This window comes from Pimephales promelas, chromosome 17, assembly GCF_988280905.1.
Source record: "Pimephales promelas chromosome 17, fPimPro1.hap1.1, whole genome shotgun sequence".
In the NCBI taxonomy this organism is placed as follows: Eukaryota; Metazoa; Chordata; class Actinopteri; order Cypriniformes; family Leuciscidae; genus Pimephales; species Pimephales promelas.
Window position 1 is genome coordinate 14,250,727 of NC_142785.1, and position 19,345 is coordinate 14,270,071.

Below are 19,345 nucleotides of genomic sequence, written 5' to 3' on the forward strand. Positions count from 1 at the left end.
TGGTTTTACAGTATGGCACAATAATGTTACTCCAGACTTATTCCATTTGTTCTAGCCAGTGAAATGTAACAGTAATAAACATGACATGCTCAGATGAACCAACTGAAGCTTGTTGTAAATCTAGTTGAGGTTTTTCACACTGCTAATCATTCAATTTTTAGTGTCGAACACGGACTACTGTAACAGAGAAGATTCTCTAAGCATCTGTAAAAAAAAGTATTTCCCATACTAGTTTGATACTCAACCCAGTTTGGCAATAATCATATTGCCATTTGAAAATGCCTCAATCAATCCATAATTAACGAGTTACACTGCATCCTGAAACATTTTCTACATTGCACTTCAAGGGTGAGAATCAACTGGGGTAGAAGAACGACTCGTGGACATGATTCGATTTTTAATAAATATTTATTGCAAATCACTGAGATCCACAACATGTGCATACTTTATAACACATGCAACAAAACTATACTCGCCCTTGAAAGACTTTACAACAGCGAGAACGGGACAAGGGAACATCCCAGCTTTGCTACTCTTATTGTCAGACACTTGTCCATCGACACACACACATACACACCCCTTTCCTCTGTGCATGAAGGAAAGAAAACTGGTAGAGTTTAAACACTATTAAACCACATCTCAACATGAGAGACACAAAACGTACATTTCCCATTGAGTAAATACAATATCTACGATTCTACAGTCTCCAATATGCAGGAAAATGTTTGAAAAAAGCTTATTAATGCATGTTCAGTTTTTTTTTTCTTTTCTTTTCTCGTATATGACTGAAACCGCACAAGTCAAGACGAGAGCTATAGATACATTGTCAAAAGCCGTTTCTATCTTGCATTTAGTAAAGATTTTAACATCGCAGCGTAACATTAGGTCAGCTAAGATGACATTCCTTAAGACTTTGGTGTGGACAAAATAACAGTAACATGTTCTTCAGGCAAACATTGTGAATGTTTAAGCTGGTCTTGATGGTGCTAATGATTGCTTCACAAGTTTTCCTCCAGTGAAGTGAACTGAGATTTCTTGTAAGACACTAAACATCACACATTGAAAAAGATAAGGGAATGTACAAAAGAATAAACATATTCTAATAATAAATATATTTTGCAATAAGGACAAGGAAGCAGTAATGGTACCATCTGTCTGAGCTATATCAGAATTAGGAATGTACACTGAAGAAAAAACGACATTGTTCAAATCAGACGTTAAAGGATTAGTTCACTTTAAAAAAAAACGTATGCTGATAATTTACTCACCCCATGCCATGCAAGATGTCCATGTCATTCTTTCTTCAGTCGAAAAGAAATGAAGGTTTTGATGAAAACATTCCAGGTTTTTCTCCATATAATGGACTTCAATGGGAACCAAACGGTTCAAAGGGCTTTAAATGATTCCAGACGATGAATAAGGGTCTTATTAAACGAAACGATCGCACATTTAAAAAATAACAAAGTTTAAGTTTTATAAGCTCAAATGGTCGCCTTGCTCTGTTCTGTGATGAGCTTTCGTGACTCCTGTTATCAAAATGAACGAGTCTTTTTTCGTGTCATTTGATTCATTCAATGAACGAAATGAATGAATTGACTCAGGAAAAGATTAGTTCATTTTGACGAAACGAGTTCGAACAGGAGAGTCACGAACGCTCATCACAGAACAGAGCAAGGTGACCATTTGAGCTTATAAAACTTAAACTTTGTAATTTTTTTTAAATGAGCGATTGTTTCGCTAGACAAGACCCTTTTTCATCGTCTGCAATCGTTTAAAGCCCTTTGAACAGTTTGCAGTTTGCACTGAAAGTGTCTTTTGGACCTTGAACCGTTTGGTTCCCATTGAAGTCCATTATATGGAGAAAAATGCTGGAATGTTTTCATCAAAAACCTTCATTTCTTTTCGACTGAAGAAAGAAAAACATGGACATCTTGGATGACATGGGGGTGAGTAAATTATCAGCAAAAGTTTTTAAAAATTGAACTACTCCTTTAACAGTTATTGGCAGGAATTGCATGCATGACAAAACACAAACCAATGTCTTTGAGGTGGCTAAAAACATGAATAAAAAAAAACATGAAAGTAAGGAAACCGAGATATCTCGAACTGGCACAGACTGTAAGACTGATGACAAAATCATTTGGGAAGGTTGCAATGGTCACGCACACACTGAGTTCCCTGACTTTATTCTGAACATGTCTGGTTTTGGAACTGTATTTATGTGTAGCCTTTACACGTCCATAACTAGGAAAAATAACAAATAAAATAATAAGAATATAGATTAAGACAAAGCTAATGCTGAAATTAAGTGCTTGAAGAATGCATTTTTGCAAACACAGAGCATTTGAGTGCAAAACCAACCAAATCATCTCAATTAAGACCAGGAACTAATAAAAAAAAGTGAGGAGAATAAAGACTCAGTGGTGCTCATGGTATGGTTTTGAAATGCCGATTCATTACAGCATGACACGGTCACTCCCTGCAAATGTAGATGACAACCATCACCACATGGAACGTTATGACTAAGGTAAATTAAATGCAGCATTCTGCGACTTGCCGACAACGGGAATAAGGCAAATTCATGCAACCCCATGAAACAATGTTTCATGTGTACGGATATTAACAAACGTATCTTTTTTTACATATTTATAGGAATCTATTATTCAAACAGTCACATTGAAAATACTCTCTTCTTTATCAGCATCATCCATTTCATTCACTCTCCAAGTGATGAAATGTCACAAGTAAACAAATAACACACATTTTAAATGACAATGGGATCATGGGAATGCTATATTATCACATTTTTTTTTTTTGCAGCAGTTCTTCTATTGAGCAATAATGGCTCTCAGCATTCAATCTGGGATTGTAACTGCCTGCGTAGAGTTAACGTGCGACGATGCAACTGCTGCATTTGCTGCATACGGTCCCTCTGCCGTGCCAAATTCTGTGGCATTGGGTAGCGCTGACACCCGTAAAGAAAGCGGTAGGGAATGCGCACGTGGCACGCTGTGGCACGGCAGCGAGGTTGAGGCATTGGCGGCAGAAGCATCCAGCGCTTGCGCTCGGCGCAATACCGATACGCCTCTTTTCGATACTGCTTGTCCACATCGTCACTGTTCTTCCAGCCACCAATCACAAACACATCATCGCCAAGATAGCAGATAGCCGCCCCCTCGATACTGGTAACTTCCGGCGGAAGACTCTCAAGGATATCATCGGAGATCCTCGCGGTGATCTTCTGCCGAGCTGCCTCATCACGTACGTTGGTGTAACTCTTGGGACAGCAGGACGCCGTGTGGTAGAAGTTAGTCGACGCCACAGCCATTTGGAACAAGCAGTAGTTGTCGATAAGCGGTAAGGAGTCCACTTCCTGCCACTGGCGACTGTCGGTGTCGTAGCGAGTAGTGACCGTCTTCAACCCGTCATCGCTGTCGGTATCTACGGGTGTTCGCGCCGTTACATAAACATAACGATCTTCGACACTAATGGCCTTGACGTCTCTTAAAATCTTAGGGGCAGATTCTAGGTTGTGCCACTTGTCTTGGTCGGGTTCGTAGACGCTCACATCCTTGAAGCCGGGGCTGAAGTTGCCATGACCACCGATGCTATACAGGATATTTTTGATGCATGTGAGCCCAAAGGAATGCTTTCGTGTGGTGAGGTTGCTCACTTGTTCCCATGTGTTGCGATTTGGATTGTAGCGCTCCACCGTCTTGGCAAATCCTGGCTCCATGGACCCAGCCACGTATACATGTGTATCGGTGGCAGCAATAGCGTGACCATCCAGATGGTTATGGATGTGTGGCAAATTGACCCAACGGTCCTCGTATACAAAGTACCCTACGCACTCACTTAGGTAGTCGCCTCCTTCAGAGACCCCACCGACTACCATGATAACATCCATGTTCTGGCCAAATCTTGGTTGGAACGTGGCCATGTACGAGGCCCAGAACTCTGTATCTGCAGATTTGAGGTTCTCGAAGCGGATCGCGTGACCCTCCACGGCCTCCGACACAAGCTGTAGGCAGGCTGCGTTCTGTGCGACCAACGGCTCGTTCTTCACAACTCTCGTGAGATAGGTCGGCTTTATCTGTGGCAGCCTGAGGAGACGAAAGAGCTCCTCGAAATACTTCACACGTTCTTCTGAGCTCTTCTGAACCCATTTGACCACAGCATCGAACAGAACCTCCTCAGAGTCAACTGTTATCTCTGCGTCAGACAGCCAGTCTCTGACCAGGTGGAACGGAAGCGTGTAAAATTCCTCATCCTGAATGACTTTGTGGAAGTTGCGACGAATCATGTCGGCAGCACGCAAGGCCAGCTGATCCAAAGTGTACATGTGTGCAAGGCTATGGACGGCCACACAGTTGCCCAGGCTGAGCTTCCTCTTGAGAAATTCCCCACAAAAATCCTTTAATTGCACAAGCAAGAACCTGAGCATGGAAAAGAAAAAATATTATTTTAGGTCTTACAGAAAAAACCCCCACAACATTACAGGCAAGAAATACAATATTTGTTCTAGGAATCAGCTAGGGCCAGGCATTATGATGACATATCAAGGCAATGATAATTAAAGTGTCTATTTATACTTGCAATTGCAGGGTTTCATAATCACTGTAGTCCTGGATTTGAGTTGTGGTAGTTAGGGGGGTTCGGGGTTTCCCCGACAAAATTTTGAATTCTCTGAACTATTATGTCCATTTTAAGATGTTTTGAAGGCATTTTTTTTTATTTTTTTTTATAAAACCATGTCAGTGGGCAGCTGATTATTTTTCTCTCCTCATCAGCATCACACTCTTTTTCTCTTTGTTTTTCTCTTGCCCTCCTAAAGTTGAGCTTTGACTGATAATTAGGCTTTTCATTTTTGTAAAAAAAGCACACTGTGTGATAAAGCGCTTTCTGTTTCTGATTCTGATGCCTATATAGGGCTGTGGACAGGGCTTTATAATCAAAGAGGTCCTACATTTGAGGTGGAGGTTTGGGGGTTAAATTTTTTAATCTCTGATATGTCCATTTCAAGACGTTTGAAGACCAAAAAAAAAGAAAAAAAGAAACAACTTTAAAACTATGTCAGTAGATTTGTCAATATCTCTCCTCATCTCGCTTGTCTCCTCATTGTGCCCTTTCTCTCCCCATCCTAAAGCTGAGCTTTTTTTATTTACTAAAGGCTACAATTTGTATTATATTTTCAATATGTACACATTCATTATTAATCATGTACCTTACATGATGAAAACGGATTCGGATTTGTTAACATTACATGCCAAATTTCAGTTCAAAAGGGGCGAAATTAGATGAAACTATATTAGTTTTCCTGATTATTTTTTGTTTATCATTCGTTTAACATTTATGACCTCAAAAAACTGTCAAATATATAACGTTAAGTTTAGCTACTTACATCTCGCACTTGCCACTTGCCCGTGCACTGAATTTAAGATGTAGAACGCGCTGAATCAGACTGAAGCGAACATGAATTTGTGTAGCATATTAATCACAAATTTTTAGGGGGGCTAGGCATAAATTTAAAACGTCACTAAAAAGGGCCTAGTGACGCCCCTGGTGTGAACGTATAGAGTTGGGAATGAAAATGGGATGTTTCAGTACATTAGATCCATGCTGCAGTCACTTAAGACCTAATGGAACCTACTGTGATAAAAACATTGATTTCTCGATTTTATTCGATTCTCATTTTAACCAATTGATAGATTCTTAAATCCCAAGAATCGATCTTTCAGTCCATGCTGTTTTCAGTGGTTGAATGAACAAAACTCCCATCCAATAAATTGCAATACGATTGGAGCTTCGTTACTTTGACAGAATTTGGAAGCTGAGACTTATATTTAATTATGAAATTCAAACAATAAATATCATTTTTGACGCTCTTTAATGTGGTTTGAGACTGTAGTGCGAGCAAAAGCACAGAGCAAACGTGATCATTCCTTCCTCTGCTAGTTATAGCATAAAAAAAATGTTAAAAGATACAATATAACTAGCAGAAATCTGTATCATGTCTCAATCAGTGTTTCATCCGCAGGAAGGCAACAATAAAACGGCTTAATGTGTCAAGTATTGTTACATTTACCTCAGAAAAGCCATTTGACGCCTATACACTCAGCTAAAAAAAATTACCCTTAGAGGAGCATTATGGTAAATATTTAATGCATGCAATAAATCCAACATGTTTTTATGAGAGACAATATTTAAATGTTTATATTTCAAATTATGACATTAAAAAGTTATTATGATACCGTATTATTATCATTATTATAAAACTTCCCTTTGTGTAATTTAAATGTAAGTAGCCTATACAAATCAGTTAATTTTAACCTCCCTGTATAATTTGCAGCAGTAGTTGACATTTGTTTCAATTTCCCACGTACTGTACCTGAAACATATACCCCAATTAATCTATATTGTGTTGAATCATAATCTGAAATTAATCAAATCACAAACCTGTGAATCGAATCAAATTGTGAAATTTGTGTCAACACATCCATCCCTATAATGCATGAATCTAATGTACAGCAGACGTTCACCTAATATACCTGCTGCTGTCTATGTTGATAATATTAATCAAAGGGCAAAAGACAAAGATAATTACTTATCACATTTCTTACTTGAATAGAGCTACTGTCCTTGATAAAGTAAAAAGCACGTTTATTTCATTTGTATTGTTCTTGTATTGTATTTGTCCAATTGTTTGTTATTTACATACTTGATCTTATTTTTTAATAAAAAAGATAAAATACCAAAAATAATGATATCATGAGATTTTAGTGAAATAAGATGTGTCATATCGTCCACCCAAACTTGACTAAACACACCTAGGGTGCACAAACCTGAACAACAGGGTTGCCACAATTTGCAGGTAGATCTTTTGATTTTGTTAATGCAGTGTTAGGTCACCGAATTCAGTCCTCTTTATCGTCTTTTAGTGCCCGAAAGGACATATATGCCGCAAAATTATGTCAAAATGCGAGTATCCTCGTAGTTTATGTCTTGAACCCCCACATGCCCCCTGCAAAATACCGCAAGCAGCTACGAAGCCAAAACAATCATGATAAAGAGGTGCCAGTGGTGATGCCCAAATGCGTCGGACACGGACTGCTTCAATGATGCCCAATGTGCATTTGAGTGATCAGACCTACCAAAAAAAACGCAGTCTAGATAAGCAGCAGGGTTTTGACACATCTATGACAGCGGGTCTGTCTCTTTCTCTCCATCTCTCACCTGTCTGCCAGTTCCAGCACCTCATGCACATTGGCGGTGCTCACTCGGATCTCGCCCGTATACATGAACTGGATTACGCTCTCCACCGTCTCCTGGTCGAGGCCTGCCTCGCTGCTCCACTCCTTCATCTCCACCCGCCGCGTCACCGACTCCGAAAACTGACCACCGAGCAGCGGCGTGAAGTAATCCGTGGCCGCGGCCAGGACTGAGCGGTGTGCGGTGAACTCGAAGCTGTTGGCGGCTCCCGGAGAGCTGCTGAACGCCAGCGTCACGTCGCAGAAGAGCCCGAGCTTCCGCTGCTCGTTCTGCCGTCGGGAGAGCTCTGAGCAGTGGGTCGCGGAGGCGAACTCCTCGGCCTCCTCGGACTCTCCGTCTCCCGATAGAGAGCTCGCCGAGCTCGGACTGCCGCTGTTTCGGCTAGCGTCCTCAGGGTTCGGGGCGGCTGCGGCCATCTCGGTGTCCGCGCTGTCGGTTCGTAAAGTGCGCAGTATTTTGAGGTGGTGGAGCACACTCAAACACACACACTCAAACATAAACAGCGCTCAACATGCACATGCGCACACATACAACGCAGGAGTTGACGTTACAGGAACTGACGCGAGACACACGAGGGCCAGATCTGGGAACGGATAAATAAAGAAATAGCAAAAGAAGAAGAAGAAGAAAAAAAGACCAAAATCCAAAGCATGATTAAACGGTATGAAACGTATACACTGTATTCTAAATTATAATTTAAAAACGCGTCTGTTTTTTTTTTCTTCACATTTTTGGTGAAAAAAAAATCCACCGTTCTGTCATATCGTGTCATATGTCGAACCGGACGTCATGTCCCTGAGCTGCTGAGCACCACTGGGCTTAACCTTTTAAAGTCACTGTAAATCAAAATGGTCAAATCTCTTTTTTTATCAGTATTTATAAGCTATTATTTTATTATTTATTCGTATACAATACATAATTATTATTTAATGGGTATAAGTCACTGTAAATCAAAATGGTCAATCCTCTCTCTTTATCAGTATTTATAAGCTATTATTTTATTATTTATCCATCTACAATACATAATTATTATTTAATTAATTTGCCCTCGCATCACTTCTTCTTTTTTTAAAATTTTTTTTAAAATAATTTCCGAAATGCATACAACATGAGCCATTTAAAAACAGCACTTGAGTGCTAACAATATTTTTTAGTGCTAAACTATTTATCTGTGTCCATTTCTCCACATTCATTAACAAATCCTCTGTAAGTGCACCCAAGTCGACTCATCCAATTCCTTGCAAGACATCACTTGGTTAGTGAAGATGCAGTGTCTCAATTAAAATCAGTTCATTCACAACATATTAGAAAATTCTGACATGCACATTATGTTTTCGCAATAAACCCACAGCCAGGGTTGAATGCAAGACAAAATATGAAAATTATACAACACGAATAACCAATAAAGAACTTTATTCTCAAAAATACAATAATTTTGCACATAAAAACAACACTATAGAAGCTGATTTAGTTAAACTTTTCCCAGTGATAAATGTGCCCTTAGCAGTGTGCTTACTCAAGGTGAAGTGTGAAAAGACTTTAATTTTAGTTTTAGAGCAGTTCAAAAACACGTTTCCCCAATATTTTAGACAAATATGTGCCATTTCTCTAATCCCATTTCAAAGTGCTTTTAGATCTTATTACAAACTGAGACTATAAAACTTAAAAATATAAGCTAACGTAACATGAACAACTTGAGAGTATGCAGTAGAATTTGGCGCTTTGTATCAACAGGCTGTGGTGTGTTCATTCATTACATTAGAACTGACAGCCTGAAGACCCATACATGACACAACACTTGTTAATTTTAACCAGAGCAAAGGAAGCTTCATGGTAGTGTTAGATGGCCAATGACAAGTTTTTGCTGTTTTATAAATTAATTTGACGATTGTCATGCGTTGCGAAAGTTATCTACTCCTCTCTGTATTTTGCTAGTGTATCTCTTTGGATATGACTGAATAATTTACCCCCTCCCTTTCCCATCATGTTAAAGTAATAAAATAGACATGTTTCCACAGCTTTCACAGCTTTACATTATCCAAAATACTCATTGGTTCCAGGTTTACATAGACATGTGCTCGGGAAGTACGTAGGAGATATCATCCCACGGGTGGCGGTAGAGACCCTGTTTCAGTCGCTTCTGGTCCAGATAGTGACCTGTGGGATTGACAGTGAAAACAAATATGGTCATAAAATGTAACTTGCTTTACATACCCTGACCCACTCAAACTACTCTCCCCAGCCTGCAATTTTCACATGTTTGCCTTAAAATGTGTTTAAAGTTTTATAAACTCAGGTGCTCGCCTTTCTCTGTTCTGTGACGCACGTTTGTGACTCTCCTGTTCGAACTCGTTTTCACAAAATGAACTAATCTTTTTCTGAGTCAGTTGGTTCATTCAACGAACGAAATGAACGAATTGACTCAGAAAAAGATTCGTTCATTTTGTGAAAACGAGTTCGAACAGGAGAGTCACAAACGTGGGTCACAGAACAGAGCAAGGCGACCATTTTAGTTTATAAAACTTAAACTTTGTTATTTATTTATTAAATGAGCGTTTCGCTTGATAAGACCTTTATTCACCATCTGGAATCGTTTAAAGCCCTTTGAACAGGTTGCAGTTTGCACTGAAAGTGTCTTTTGGACCTTGAACCATTTGGTTCCCACTGAAGTCCATTATATGGAGAAAAATGCTGGAATGCTTGGAATGTTAATTTCTTTTCGACTTTAGAAAGAAAGACATGGACATCTTGGATGCCATGGGGTGAGTAAATTATTAGCAGAAGATTTTTTTTCAAAAGTGAACTACTCCTTTAAACAAACTTATAGTTAAGTAAACTTTATATTTAGTGGGATTTTACATATAAACTGTGTTAGCTACATTCAACTGTATTGTATGTCGATTGTTTTTTAGATTATTCTTGCATTGTTAAAAATGCACACGTTAATTATAGAGTATTGAACATAACTATTATGAGATAACTACTTAAAGGGTTAGTTCACCCAAAAGTCATTAATTACTCACCCCCATGCTGTACCAACCCCGTAAGACCTTCGTTCATCTTCGGAACACAAATGAAGATATTTTTGATTAAATTTGAGAGCTGGATCAGCCCTCCATAGACTTCCTAAGGGACTGGCTCTTGACGGCCCAGAAAGTCATTAAAAAAAATGTTTAAATATTCCATGTGCCTACAGCGGCTCAATTATAAGTTTATCAAGCGACGAGAAAACTTTTTGTGCGAAAAAAAAAACATAAATAACGACTTTATTCGACTATTCCATTACTTTCTTATGGGCCTTGAGACGAGAATTGAAGAGATTTCCAGAACGCATGCGTAAGAACTGAGACGAGGCAGGACGTTCTTCTTCGACTACTTCTTGTTACCGGCTGCTCACCGCTTAGGAGTATTACCGCCACCTACTGTATAAGATGATGATCCATATATAAGGCGCTCCGGATTGTAAGGCGCACAGCACTGTCGTATTTGAGAAGATTAAAGGCTTTTAAGTGCGCCTTATAGTGCGGAAAATACGGTAATTGAAACGCGTATGTACAGCGCGCATCTTCCTCTGCTTGTAAACAGAAAGTTTTGCGCTTCCAGCTATATCAGCACGTCATCTTATACGGCAGGGGGCGGTAATCTAGTGGTGAGCAGCCAGTAACAAGAAGTAGACGAAGAAGAACGTCCTCATCTCAGTTCTCGCGCATGCGTTCTGGAAATCTCTTCAATTCTCGTCTCAAGGCCCATAAGGAAGTAATGGAATAGTCGAATAAAGTCGTTATTTATGTTTTTTTTCGCACAAAAAGTAGTCTCGTCGCTTGAAAAACTTATAATTGAGCCGCTGTAGGCACATGGAATATTTAAACATTTTCTTTAATGACTTTATGGGCCGTCAAGTGCTAGTCCCTTAGGAAGCCTATGGAGGAGTGATTTCCAGCTCTCAAATTTAATCAAAAATATCTTCATTTGTGTTCCGAAGATGAACGAAGGTCTTACGGGGTTGGTACAGCATGGGGGTGAGTAATTAATGACTTAATTTTAATTTTTGGGTGAACTAACCCTTTAACAACATTTTACAGCTGAAGCCACATGAGTATTTCCGTGTGATGTTGCAGTGGTCAGGTGGTACAAGTCAGCGCTCTCTCAGAAAATTAAATGTTTAGAAGTCGTAATTACTTGTTCTACGAAGAGGATGTGAATGCTTTTTACAAGTCCATAATTACGGTAATTCCGACATGGTGTAAAATCACTTTATTTTCCCAGCAGATCTTGAATTTGAGACTAGTTGGGAATCTAAGTGTCTGAACAGTGAAGTGGTTTACCGATGAAACCGATGCTGCGTCCCAGAACGAAGATTCCATTGAGAGTGCCGATCTCAACAAACTCATCTGCCTCATCCCTGCAACACATAATCAGCTGTCATAAACATGCTCAATTTAGATACATGATCTGTACAATGAAATTCAATAAATGCCAGTTAAACACAACCTCATTTCCAGAAAAGTTGGGACATTTTATAAAAGAATCTGTAAAAATTATCTCTAACCTTTATTTACCTTATAAACGTACAAAGAAAATATTTTCAAAGTTTTCACTGACCAACTTAAATAGAAACAAATTTTGATTTGACTCCACAAAAGTTGGGACAGAGGGATGTGTCATTAGTCTTTTTAAATGTTTGGGAATTGAGGATAGTCGTTGCCGTTTTACAAGTGGAATTTTTGACCAATCTCGTCTGATTTACTGTAAGACCACTGCTCTACAGTCTGAGGTCATCATGGTCTGATTCTCCTTTTCACGATGGGCCATACATTTCCTAAAAAGAGACCGATTTGGACCGCAGGAAAGCACATCCATTCTTTTGTGTAGAGTGTCTAAGAAACCACTCAGTTTTAGCATGTGCAGAATGAGGCCTGGCATTGACTCGCTTCCCAGGAAGGATTTCATCTTGATGGCATTATAAGTCTCCTTCACACGCATGCAAATCACCATGGCACTGATGCACCCCCATACCATGACAGATGTTATCTTTTGCACCTGTTGCTGATGAAAGTGTGGATGATCTTTGGGACTGAGAACTCAATGTTGTTTTTCTCTAAAACAAGCTGAAATGTGGACTCATCTGTCCACAGCACACATTCCCACTGTCTTTTGTATCATCTGAGATGAGCTCAGGCCCAGAGAACTCAGCAGCATCCCTTCAAAGAATTGATGTATAGCTTTCTCCTTGCGTAAATGAGATTCAAATTGCGTTTGTGAAATCTAAACAACTGCCTAATGTTAAACTCCCTGACATTTCTGTGGTTTCCATGACAGTGTGAATCCTGGCACTGGAAAGATTTAGAGTTTAATCCATACCTTTAAATACAATACCCTTGACTTACCGTGTGAACCCACCACATGTTCTTAGAAGGTCGACAAAAGCCACACCAATAAAACCATCAACGTTCAGAATCAGGTTGGGTTTCTGCAGAGAGCGAAAGAGATTTTAATATCAGCATCAAGAGGAGAAATGACCTCACAACAACATATACATGCATTTAAATGGCATCAGTAATAAGGTCACCTTTGAGGTGGTGATCTTCTCTACATCGAGGGCATAGTCTAGTAACTGTGTTGACGGGAAATGCTGCTTCACAAAGTCCTTCAGGATCTGCACCCTCATATCAGGGTTATTGATCTGTCACAAAAAAAGGCCAGAAATGAACACATACACCATATTAACAGCTGCATGTATGGAAATGAGAATGAGAGGTGTGAGTAATAAAACATTTAACAAAAAAACGCTCGATTCATTTGGATAACTTTTACTGTCTTTACATACTTTTAGAAGCTTGAATAGTTTAATTGTGTAGACTTTCAATGGATAGATAAAAATTATGAGAGAATATTACAAACATATTTGGTGTTCAAAAGAAGAATCTAAGTCATATTTGTTTTGGATTGGAACAACATAAGGGTGAATAAATGACAATAGTATTTTCAGTTTTGGGTGAACAGACCATTTAAGTTTCTGAGAGTCACATTTAAATCTTGATCCAACCTGGCCTTTCCCTCACCCGTCAAATTTTCAGATATTTTAACAAGATTTCTGACTTTGACAGTAATGAGAGTGTGCAAGGGTCCTTTCTATGACTGTTTCGTTTTATTTGTTTGCTGTCTATGAATTTGATTTGGCAGACAAATGTTTTTCCAATTTATTGAGGAAGTTTTTGTTTTCTAAGAAATACCAATAGAATATTATACCAAATTGTTTGATTTTTTTTAACAACTTCATTCCTTTAATGACATTTTCCACTGCATTAGGATATAAGGACAGCTGTATTGCCCTGACTTTTTTTTTTTTTAGTCAAGCTGGCCTAATTTGATCTTCAGATCACATTATGGTAATGCACACCCATTGGCTCTTATTTCTTCTATTTTGAATTTTTTGAAGAAAGTCACTATCTTCACAAATTAACTCTATAAATAGAATGGAAGACAGTGTTCCTCATTCATTCTTAATACCTTGTAATGCCTTTCCGGGTTGACCAACTGTCTTCTGACCTGAATTTTGGTCTGTATTTTGGTCTTTTGGTCTCACACAAAGCTATTTTTGACTTGGGCTGTATGAACTACTTTTATGATTTTTAAAAAAAAAATTTGTTGGAATTTTTTCCTTTAAACACTAAGGGCTAGGGCTTGCACCAATGTAAACCCTCTTTCGTCTGTAAAAACATAGTCAGGATTTACTAAAGGCGCAGTGAAAATTGGAAAAGATATTTTCCCTTTCAGATGCAAAAAATATTAGTTTCCCTTTCAGATGCAAAATTAAAATAAACCATGCAACGTGATTTACTAAGGTGTGCTGTCGCCAATTAACTGGTATCACCTAAAAAAAAGCATGTCTTAAAACATTTTGTGCTTGACAAGGCTGCAGAAGTTACTGTAAGAGGAGGCACAGCAGACAATTTGTTTCAATGTATTTGAAATGCCAGAGGAAGGCGTTATCTGAACATATCATTTGCCAAGCCAAGTTTTTATTTGTTACAACTGTGTTGTTAGTAGATTACCCGCACCTGATTATAATTGTCTTTGCTTGTTTGTGACCCTACACTAATTTGCTTCACTCTTGGTATATTGTGTTAGTAATTATGGAAATGAGCTAAAGTAAGATAAATTCCATCTGGGATTGCGGTCGCATACTAATTTGTCCTGTTTAGTAAATCAGGCCCTAAAAATCAAGAGTTTCAAAGCATCCATAGAAAACATCTCAGATTACAACTGTAATCATGGTTCCCTGAGAAAGAGAACGAGACCCTTCGCCTTGGACTGACGCTATAGGGCAACGCCATCAGCGTGACCGGTGTCTGAAGCATGTGTAAACGCATGGAAATAAACCATTGGAGGGCGCAGTCCATGACATCACACACAGAGCACCCGTGAATATAATGGAGAGATGTGTTGTCAGGCTGAAATGCATGGCAACGAGACACAGCGTCTCTTTCCCCTTCTCAGGGAACCATGGTTACAGTCATAACCTGAGACGTTCCCACTCTTTCCCACAAATACCCACTCCACAATGTTGCGGGAATGCCTGCCTCGCTAGGTGAAAATATGCACAAGCATAGTGGGCATACATACATTGAATGAACAGATTACTTTAGCTGGAGTCAGAGCTTCAACCCAGGGCACATCCATTACAGAGTTATATGGAATAATAAATTAAGACTCAAATTTTGGTACAAGATTTTTGCCCCCATATCCCTTCATATAAGTAATCTGGTCTCAGGCAGTGTGTTTCTCTCTGTATTTGTGTGTATTTACTGATTTGACTCGATGTCCGATGCCCATTATAAGCATGCCATCCTTCTTCATTTTGTTGACAAACTCCATGGGCAGCAGGCCGCTGTCAAACGCTTTACTGAACTGTTTAGCAGCTGCGTCCAGAGCGCCACCGAATCGATCTCCCTGCAGAACAGGAACAAAAAATTCAGTTTCAGATTAAATACAACATTTCTTTTTTAGTTATTATATTTCTTAAATGTTTTTTTTTATCATATTAATGTTAAATATCATATATAATCATTATTAAACAACTAATTCAATGTTTTCTTAATGTTTATTCATAACAAATATCAGCAAAAATCTTGCTCATATTTTATATTTGATATGAGGCTGACTGAACTCTTGTTCTTGCCAGACTGTAGCAGAACCGGTTTAGTTAGTAAAGTTGTAGGTGTGTGTACAGTGACTGATCTTACTATCGTCAGAAGCCCAGAAGTCAGACTGGACACCAGATCTTTACCGGCACGAGCACAAACAATGGTGTTATGAGCACCAGATACAGCTGGCCCATGATCCGCAGTCACCATCAAACACATCTCAATGAACTGACATGCGTAACGTGGTAATCTGTCAAAAACACACACGCACTCATATTCAAGTAGACAGATAACTGGTCAACGCATTTCAATATGAATATAAATATGTACATAATGAAGGAATTTTACGTAACAAACCTCCTCTGGAACCATAGCAGGCCCAGCACTCCTCCTAGACCCATTTCCTCTTTGAACACCTCTGTGATGGGCATACCGGCATATATGAGCTCCTGGCCCCTTTCATCACATATACTAGTCATGAACGACGCAGGTTTTCGAATCAACCCCAGCTCCTACACACACACACATATGTAAAGCAGCTAAGATGAAGCTAGAACATTTACTAAATATGTACTAAACATTTAAATATCTATGCATTTTAGCAGCCAGTCATTTTCATGGTCTTCAATCAAGAGACATGCAAAGTTTACATAACAAATTTTCAAAAAATTCGACCAAAATTATGCGCATTATTTTGAGGAAGTCCACCTTTATTTTGTCACAGAGCAACTACATGGCCAGAAAATTGATGCTCAAAATTTAGCTTTGCCACCACAAAAATAAATTACATTTTAAAATATATTCAAATAGAAAACAGTTCTTTTAATTTGTAATATTTCGTAATATCACCATTTTGACTGTATATTTAATTAAATGTATTTGAGAATTGAGTTATGTTCATGGTTAGCATAACTGTCATGATTCCCGTCTTGTCTTGTTTGGACTTTTATTATTTCCCGTTTTGTGCGTTGTGTTTGTAGTCCTTTTTGTACGTGTAATGGTTGCCTCTGTGTGATACCCTAGTTTTGTTTCTTGAGTTCTGTTATCTTTTAAATGTTTATTTTTAAACAAATTTTACTTTATTAAATAACCCTGCATTTAGATCCTCCTCTTCGCCTGCTTTCCCCAGCTCCAAACTTTCGACAGGCACTTTGTGACATTTCATAACTTATTACAGTCAAAGAAAATCGTGATGTACAGAAATAATGCAGTTCTTACTCTTGCCCAAGAGTAATCCATCGGGACGGTAGGAGGAGGAACTTCCTGTGCAGGAACAATGATTCCATTTGCGACAAGGTCATCATACACAAACCTTCCCAACAAAACAGAGACAACTAACAAATTAGTTAAAGCATTAAAAGGTTGACAGGATTAATTAAGGTTGCTGGACTATATTTAAAAATGTTCATCTCTGACAATAAATCAAATTTTTTTAACAACTAGGGGTGGGAAATAAACAAAAAATGTTTACTACGATAATCGAATAATTTTTCGTTCTATAACAATATATATATATAAAAAAAAACTACTGAAAAAATCCACTTCCAACATAACCCATTACAAATTTGGTAAATTGTTGTTGTTTTTTAGAAGAAACTACATTTACAAGAATGTTTTAATCAAACAGATCTCATTCCCCATTGACTACCATAGTAGGAAAAAATACATACTATGGTAGTCAATGGGGAATGAGATCTGTTTGATTAAAACATTCTTCCAAATATCTTCCTTTGTGTTCAGCAGAACAAATAAACACAGAGGTTTGAAACAACATGAGGTTGAGTAAATAGTCACAGAATTTTCATTTTTGGGTGAACTAACCCTTTAAACTTATACATTTCTTTGTTTTACTGTAAACGTTTACTGATGGCAAAACAATTACAAATCTTAACTGTAACTTATTTATCAAATTAAGGGGTCCGAATGTTTCCTCCTGTTACTCACTTGATGACATCACCCAGTTCATCAAAGCTGTTGGGCACAAATGCACCCGCTTCCCGTAGTGCTTGATTTTTGGCCACAGCGGACTCTGACTCTTGATTTGCACATGCCCCCGCATGACCAAACTGCACCTAAAACATTACATTTAACACATTAATATGTTAGCAGTTAATTTGCACTAACATGGTTAGGTATTGACACATTTATTGTCTCAACAAATTCAATGGTCTTGCACCAATGCAGCACTCCATGTTCTCATTTTTGGCATGTCCATTAACCACAAAAGACCAAATGGTATCTTATGTCATTTACTAAGACAGAAGGGTGCTCTCGAACGCCTTGAGAACCACATGGGCTGAGGGTGCCAACTGAGCCATGACTAATATGCAAAAAGATGTACCTCAGATGAAAACATGGTGGCACACGTTCCAATACACCAACACACGACTGGCTTAGCGATTCTGCCGTCTGCAATGCCCTGGCAGATGTTATACTCCTCTGTGCCTCCGATCTAAAAGACAGCACACACAATATCATTAGAATTACAGTGCCTTATTACTCAACTCTTATATTACTGTCACAAGTTACAGAATAGACAAAGAACAGAGCACCAGTGGATTCTACATGAACATGTTAACAAATCTGTGCCTTTTTACAACACCTTAAAATAATCTTAAAGGGGGGGTTGACTGCGATTTCACTTTCTTCATTTAAAATAGTGTGTAATGTTGCTGTAGGTGCATGAACAGTATCTGTAAAGTTGCAGCGCTGAAAGTTCAGTGTAAGCAGAGATATCGTCTTTTAAAAATCAGGAAGTATATCGCCTACAAAAGCGACTCGAATGGGACTACAATGGGTTTTAGACGTCACTAACCCACACATTTGCATCAACCCTCCCTCCGGAAAATGTCATATTTCTGCGGCTCGTCGAAAGTGTGAAAGCGGCTTACAGTAAAGGTGAAAATTATGAAAAACAAGACTTTAAAAAAAAAGAAAAAACATGAATACATGTTATATAAACACAATCATGCAAAGAAAAAAAAGCAGTCAACCACACCTTTAATGAGAAATAAAAGGATTAAGGGTGAATTATTTAAAATTATATTTGAAAAGATGCAAAAGGTCAGAGCACCTTGTTGGATTTTGACATGTGTCTAATGATTATCATTTATTGATGATACGTTTTTTTAAAGGGTCATGAAATGGATATTTATGTTTCTAGACGTTAGCTTATAACGTTAGTAAGTATAAAGTTTTTTGCATCAAAAAATATTGATCTAATTTGCACCGTCATCACTTTCATTTTTAAGAAGCATTACTCAAGTAAACTTACACTACAGTGATTTTCGCACTACATCCATGCCCTCCTCTACAGCATGTAATGTGTGTTTTGATGCTCAAGAAGGCCAGTGCTGTTATTTATTAGGGCCATAAATATTTGAGCCAGTATCAGATTAAAATAAACTGATGCAACCACAAGAATTGCCTCCAAGGACACAATACTTGGCATTGGCGTCACTTTCAATATAAGATATCTAGAAAAATCTGCAACTTGTTGAGAATGATTAAGAAATGAGACGAAAAAAAATTCTCATTCAATTGCTCAGGCACGTCATTAAAAATTATCTTCAGCCAAACTCACAGTTCGATCTTTTGGAAGGGTATGCACAGTTTTTGGAGGTGCATCTCAAGGCATATAATTTTTTCCATTTCATAAAAACCCCTTTTAATAAAGTATAACATGATGTTGAGATGAGTTGAGAAGTTATTTGTCAGAGAGTGTAATAATACAGACTCCTATATAACTCCAATGACAAAATATGAACATTCTGTGACTGTGTTTCTGTACGTACAGGCCTCTGAGACTGTAATATTTAGGGAACTGTCGTAAATATCTCTGTTCCAGACCAGTGTTATGAGAGTCTCTTCAATATCATAGGTATTTAATGTTGCACACTTATCTGTCCATCCAAGACCACTGAGGAGTT

General features: G+C 38.3%; 2 protein-coding genes and 1 long non-coding RNA gene across 3 annotated transcripts in view; 1 reads left to right on the forward strand and 2 right to left on the reverse strand.

The window, feature by feature from the left end:
- Window positions 1–389: 389 nt before the first annotated feature.
- On the reverse strand, window positions 390–7,685 carry klhl11 (kelch-like family member 11). The gene is made up of 2 exons (XM_039685329.2): window positions 7,234–7,685; window positions 390–4,436 (listed from the first exon to the last, which is right to left on the reverse strand). Exons 1-2 carry the CDS (start codon window positions 7,683–7,685, stop codon window positions 2,849–2,851), a joined length of 2,040 nt encoding a protein of 679 aa, XP_039541263.2. The 3' UTR covers window positions 390–2,848.
- A 59-nt stretch (window positions 7,686–7,744) lies between these two features.
- On the forward strand, window positions 7,745–11,678 carry LOC148971493 (uncharacterized). The gene is made up of 3 exons (XR_016147039.1): window positions 7,745–7,930; window positions 9,870–10,031; window positions 11,539–11,678. It is a non-coding gene; the product is annotated as an uncharacterized LOC148971493 (long non-coding RNA).
- The window catches only part of aclyb (ATP citrate lyase b), a 42,773-nt gene continuing 32,093 nt past the window's right edge, over window positions 8,666–19,345 (reverse strand). Inside the window, exons 19-28 of the mRNA XM_039685328.2 lie at window positions 17,758–17,868; window positions 17,361–17,488; window positions 16,635–16,728; window positions 15,774–15,928; window positions 15,516–15,666; window positions 15,079–15,222; window positions 12,839–12,952; window positions 12,657–12,739; window positions 11,595–11,671; window positions 8,666–9,426 (exon numbers count right to left, since the gene is read on the reverse strand). Coding sequence (XP_039541262.1) covers window positions 9,332–9,426; window positions 11,595–11,671; window positions 12,657–12,739; window positions 12,839–12,952; window positions 15,079–15,222; window positions 15,516–15,666; window positions 15,774–15,928; window positions 16,635–16,728; window positions 17,361–17,488; window positions 17,758–17,868 — 1,152 coding nt within the window. The 3' untranslated portion in view covers window positions 8,666–9,331. The remainder of the gene's footprint in view (window positions 9,427–11,594; window positions 11,672–12,656; window positions 12,740–12,838; window positions 12,953–15,078; window positions 15,223–15,515; window positions 15,667–15,773; window positions 15,929–16,634; window positions 16,729–17,360; window positions 17,489–17,757; window positions 17,869–19,345) is intronic.

What these genes read in the sequence shown, in the direction of transcription:
- klhl11 (XM_039685329.2), bottom strand. Translation starts at nt 7,685, where the DNA reads ATGGCCGCAGCCGCCCCGAACCCTGAGGACGCTAGCCGAAACAGCGGC. An exon ending in GTGCTGGAACTGGCAGACAG is followed by an intron (nt 4,437 to 7,233) that starts GTGAGAGATGGA and finishes TTCCATGCTCAG; the next exon opens with GTTCTTGCTTGTGCAATTAA.